This window comes from Dipodomys ordii, unplaced genomic scaffold, assembly GCF_000151885.1.
Source record: "Dipodomys ordii isolate 6190 unplaced genomic scaffold, Dord_2.0 Scaffold38, whole genome shotgun sequence".
NCBI lineage: Eukaryota > Metazoa > Chordata > Mammalia > Rodentia > Heteromyidae > Dipodomys > Dipodomys ordii.
In genome coordinates, this window is record NW_012267254.1 from 848,929 (window position 1) to 854,881 (window position 5,953).

The 5,953-nt window shown below is 40.2% G+C and overlaps 1 protein-coding gene across 1 annotated transcript in view; it reads right to left on the minus strand.

Annotated features, from left to right (window-relative positions):
* Window positions 1-676: 676 nt before the first annotated feature.
* Slc9a6 (solute carrier family 9, subfamily A (NHE6, cation proton antiporter 6), member 6) overlaps window positions 677-5,953 on the minus strand; it is a 64,402-nt gene continuing 59,125 nt past the window's right edge. Inside the window, exons 15-16 of the mRNA XM_013018052.1 lie at window positions 5,144-5,198; window positions 677-3,423 (exon numbers count right to left, since the gene is read on the minus strand). Of these exons, the coding sequence (XP_012873506.1) occupies window positions 3,151-3,423; window positions 5,144-5,198 (328 nt within the window). The 3' untranslated portion in view covers window positions 677-3,150. The remainder of the gene's footprint in view (window positions 3,424-5,143; window positions 5,199-5,953) is intronic.

Genomic DNA, 5,953 nt, shown 5'->3' on the forward strand with positions numbered 1-5,953 from the left:
ATTCCTCATCTGTGAAGTGAGACATGATTAAGATTATAAACTATGTATAATATGTATATGTCAAAAATAGAAAATATGAGTTGGCTCAAGGAAAGAGTCTGCTGTGTGGAGCCACTAACCTGTGCCTCGCATGGTGCTGTGAGCAAAGAAGCTGGACAGGATGACAACCAAACGCAGCGTGCAGTGTGGCTGCTGGCCTTAGCCAGACAGATAGTTGCTATGAGCACACTCGAAACTTGAAAATGCCTCACGTACAAAAAAAGTTCTATCTTTAACTTAGAGAAAGGACTACTTGTGTGACTTTGTTTTCAAAGCAAACTTGGAGCTGTAGATACAGAACTGACTCTCTCCATTCAATGGAACTACCATGTTCATGACATTCTCCATTACTGACCTAACAGGCTACAAATCAATGAAATGGAATTGGGTGGCTTTAACTTGTATTTCTTAAGTGGTCCAATTGTGATCATCAACAAATCCATTCAACTTTACACACAAGCACCAAGACTTTGCCACCTTGGAAGTTAAGTTCTGTGGTGTTCCTATTTATTTCTTTTTAAAAATCTAAGTCTACTTCCTACCCCGACTATCACCATGTACATAGGTAGAAAAGTAAATGCAGTCAGCACTCATAAGTCCTCACTCGAATAACCAATGACTCAAATACAGTGAGTGGTTATTTGCAAGGCTATATTTTTAATGATGGATTTGCCTAAAAGAAACCACTATAACATCTGCCCAAGTACTATAAGAGAAAACAAAAAATACATAAAGATTAAAAGTCTATTACTTTAACAGCACATTGCCAAACACGGACAACTAGGATAAATGCAAAAGACCTTTAAAAACAACTTTAAAAGATGCAACATTCAAGTCAATCAAACGTGTAGGTTCCACGAACAACAGAAAAACAGGTCCAAGAATAATTCTACTTGTGCATGATGGTAACTCAGACTGTACTTCATCAAAGTTTACTCAGATAGGTGCCTCAGTGCAATGGGTGTCTGAGCAGACATGGTTTTTTCTTCACTGCATGGAGATGTATGCATGGACTAGAGGAGAGGAAAAGTCCCAGATGCTAATGGAAGCACAGCAGGCTTCATTCCCCATTGAGAAAGTACCAAAGGCAGATTTAGTGGACTCAAGCTGTATCAGTTTCCCTAATGAAAGGTCTTACACATGCTGAAATAGATGAGTTACAGAATTTGTCATGCTAAGTATTTACAGCCATTTGTCATAAAGTGAGCTCACTAACTTGACAGAATAAAAAAGGTAATAGTTAAATTATTATATAACCTTTTACAACTTGAAGAACCTTGTGGATAAGTGATGTTGACATTCAAAACCCCCTCAAACATTAACAAGAAATTATTTACTTCATCAAGAGGCACATGTCATAGAAAACATACACTTCACAGGAGGAATTCCTGCATAGCAGGAAAGTTGCTACCACTACCTAACAAATGGCTATGCCAACATTCAAGGCTACTACTATGCATCAACATTACAATTCCCTTAAAGGAGTGTTTATAAAAGCACAGAATCTTTTTGGAGAGTACATGTGTCTTTTGTCTGAAAGGATATTTTTCAATGGAAAACTGGAAAATCATATAAATAAAACAATTTTCTAATTGGGTAAGACTTAAGGCAAAGCTACTCAGACCTGGGTGTATGTATGTGGGAAGAACCTATTTAACTTCTATTTAAAGTTACCTATTTAAATTCTGAATCACTAACAGGTCAGCATCCAGATCAGAAAATATTCCCTTTCCAAGCTTTAAATATTTTCAGCATTATAAAATAGAATCCATTTTCTTATTATGGATACGAAATGGGAAACTGCTCTGTGCTCTTCCTTGAAAACTGTAAAACAACCAAATGGCAGCTTAGGTATTGAACTGTAAAGGGGAACGTGGTAATGAAGATGAGATGCCCACTGCACACAAAGGAGCCACCTTACAACAAACACTCTGGAGCACTCAGTGTCTTACCACTGCCTTTGGTGTAGTATGGGACAATCATGGATTCATAAATTAACTTTTAACATCAACTACAGACTAATAAATGATCATTAGACACAGTAAGTTTATAAATTTTACATTTTGCTCCTGTTTGGCTGCTAAAGAGCAGCAATTTAAATTGATATAAAAACTTCTGACAACAAAGCTTCCTATACAGATAAAGGACATAATCAAAACGTAAGCAGCAATTAACTTTCTTATTTAAACTCATATGGTGTAGAATATTTACATTTTTGGGAAGAGAGACCTCTGACCCCATCATCCTCTTTACTCCCTTTTTTTTCCTCTGACCCTTTTCCTTTTTGTCCCGGCTCCTCCAAAGCTAAATCAAGCTCTCTGAACTATATACACCTGTACTTTGGCTAAGCCAGCTGGATGTAATGCCTATAGTCTTAGGCTGGAAGGAAAACAGTTAAGTTCTTGGAGGTCGTTTGCCACCTTCTTTTGGACAGCAGAGTGCTGGAGTTAATGAATCTGTCCTTTTACATCATGGGGGAAAACAGCCCACACTAAACTCCTCAACCTGAATAGGGCAAAACGAAAATGCCACTGGCTCCATGTGCCATTATGGGCCACCAGAGAAAAGGGGAAGAAGAAGATGATGGCAAAGGCGGTAGCAATCAAGAGTCCTGACAAAGGAACCTCTCCACATCTGGGTTCCCTAGGAAATGATGCTCCTTCTTCCCTCTCTTCCCTCTCTCCCCCCACCACACACACACACACACACACACACACACACACACACACACACACACACACACACACACACAAATTAATTCACATCACAAGAACTTGGTACTCTGGTTAAGTGTCAGGTAACTATAAGAAGAGTTAAGTCATTCACTTTTTATACTTTAACTGAGACATAAAACTAACAGAACACACATCACTGTGAAAGTAACTTCCTAAAACAGATCCAGCCTACACAGCGCAGCCAGCAAAACTTAAAAAGAATAGTTTGTTCACAATCTGCCTTGTACAGGAATAGTTATATTCTTCTTATGCCATATAAATGACATTTATATAGCTCACACATTCAGAGACATGCACTAGGACTTTTTAGGTAGTACAAATTTCTTCACAATCACATGTGCAAATTTTACAAACCACTAAGTGAGTATTCATAAGCTTAGGCTGGGCTGTGTCTTGTATCATCTAATGAATTTAAAGCGGGTTCAGAATCATCCATAGGAAGAACCAGGCGTGTCCCACGAATGACCAGTTCGTGGTCCCCAAAGGTAAGCTCCCGATCTAAGGGATCCTCAGAACTGTTGCCCATAAATCTCCTTGGGATACTGGAGGCTGCTGATTCAGTGCTCACAGTAGAATCTCCATATGTCAAACTGATATCACCGTCGTTGAGAATAAGATCAGAGTCATCATCTTTCAATTGCTCCTGGTTCTAAATGCAAATAAAATAAGGTTTAAGCATGGCAAAGAAATCCTAGAACCAAAGTCCGATGCAGTGGCATGTGCTGGTAAGTTCAACTACTTGGGAGGCTGACACAGGAAGACATCAAGTTCAAGACCAGCCCAAGTGACAGAGCAAGACCCTGTCTCAAAAACAAAAGAAATTTAAGAATCATTTCCTATGGAATTGTTTGGAATTCTCTATTTAAATCTCCTTAGTGGTAGCCCACTGCTCTCAGCTTCATCTCCTCTACAATCTGCATCTTTCACCTCGATTATCATGTGTTTGCCAGCCAGCCAGGCAGGTTCACAGCTGCCCAGACCTCTTAGGCTTTCTCTCACCTCTAGGCTCTTCCATATGCTGTCCTGCCACTCCCTAAGTGACTACTGCCTACATATCCTTTTCTCCTGCAATTCTTCCTTGACCTCTCAGGTCTAGGTTACGTCCCTCCTATGGGCCCTTACAGCACCCTGTCCTTGCCTGGTCCCTGTAGTAGCACCTGCCCTGACACTTGCCAGTCTGCCTTCAAGGGGCATAAGAGCCTCGGGGGTCATAGGGAGGAACAGATCAATAGGGTTATTATATAGGACTAAGTGTTTCCTGGTCTGTCCACCTGACATAGTATGGAACATAAAAAATATATCAAACTCCCACTGCCTACTTGATTGTGAGGTCCACAAGCTCTGTGTCTAATATAAACTTTATGTCAAGCTAGGTGTCAGTAGCTCATGCCTATAATCCTAGCTATTCAGGTGGCTGAGATCTGAGGATCATAGATCAAAGCCAGTCTGGGCAGTAAAATCCATGAGACTGTTATCTTCAATTAATCACCAAAAAAGCTGGAAGTGGCTCAAGTGGCAGAGTGCTAGTCCTGAAAAAAACAAGCTCAGGGACAGGGCTCAGCTCCTGAGTTCAAGCCTCAGTACTGAAACAAACAAATGAAAAAACCTTTATGCCAAACAGTATTTAAAAGTCCTACAAAAGGTGAAAAAGTTGACATTTTGCTAAGTAAAAAAAGTACTTGTGCACAGAAGAGTCTGGAATGGCATCAGTAATACTTTTTTTTTTTGCCAGTACCAACACTCAAACTCACTCTTACTTGGTTTGCTTGTTCACGGGACATGTCATCAGTGGAACCACACCTTTAGCCCAGCATTTTCCTAGTGAATTGGAGGTGGAGTCTCTTATATTTTTCTGCCCTGGCTGACTTCAAATTGTGATCATCCAGGTCTCAGCCTCCTGAGTAACTAAAATTACAGGTGTGAGCTACTGGTGCCTAGCTTCAACATTAGAGTTGCTCATGAACTTTCTTTTCTTTCTTTTTATTTTTATTGGTGTGCATTAATTGCACACGGTGTTTCATTGTGATACTTCCAGACATTTTTATGTTTCTATACTATTGGAAGTGTGTTGTTTAAATACACAAACACAACAAAAAAGTGATCTGAAAAATAAATCCAGCCAGACATGGTAGCTCATACCTGTGCTCTTAGCTACACAGGAGGTAGAAATCAGATACATTTCCGTTCAAGACCAGCCCAGGCATAGAGATATTTTATTTCAAACAATAGAAAGGTGGGCATGGTAGCATGCACTTGTCATCTCAGCTATTCAGGAAGCATAAAATAGAAGGATCACAGTCCAGAAAGCCTGGGGGTGGAGGATGCAAGACCTTATTGAAAAAATAACTAAAAGCAAAAATAGAGCTCACATGGTAGAGTATCTGGCTAGAAAGTCCAAATTCCTGAGTTAAGAAAACTCTGGTACTTCCAAAGAAAGAAAGAAGAAAAACAAATCCAGTCAGGTGTAGTGGTCCACTCCCACAATCCCAGCTACTTTGGAGTCAGTGATATGATTGTGTTCTGAAGCCAACCCAGACAAAATAAAATCAGTGAGATCCTATCTAAAGAATAAGTTGGGGGGGGGCAGGCACCAGTGGCTCACGCCTATAATCCTACATACTCAGGAGGCTGAGATCTGAAGATCACGGTTCAAAGCCAGCCTGAGCAGGAAAGTCCATGAGACTCTTATTTCTAATAAACCACTAAAAAATCAGAAGTGGCACTGTGTCTCAAGCAGTAGAGTGCTCATCTTGAGCTGAAGAGCACAGGGACAGCGCCCAAGCCCAGAGTTCAAGCCCCATGACGTACAAAAAAAAAAAAAAAGTCAGGTGTGGTGTGGTTCACTTCTGTAATCCCAGCTAAGAGGAAGGTGAAGGTAGAAGGATTATGGTCTGAAGGTAGCTTTGGCAAAAAGTGGGACATTCATCAACTACAGTGAAAACACGGGTTATACCATGGGGGAGGGACATACAAAGCAACAAAGAAAAAGCACGTGGTACCTTATAAATATATTAGAAACAATAGCAAGAAAGAAAAAAAACCACTTGTGTCCTTATCTTGGGGTTTACTTTGCTGAACATCTTATCTGACCTTTTCTGCTTGTCTCAGACATATACTAGTTATTGCAAATAAGGGAAACCATGGGACCTATGTTTCTTTGGGCCTGGCTTACTTCACTT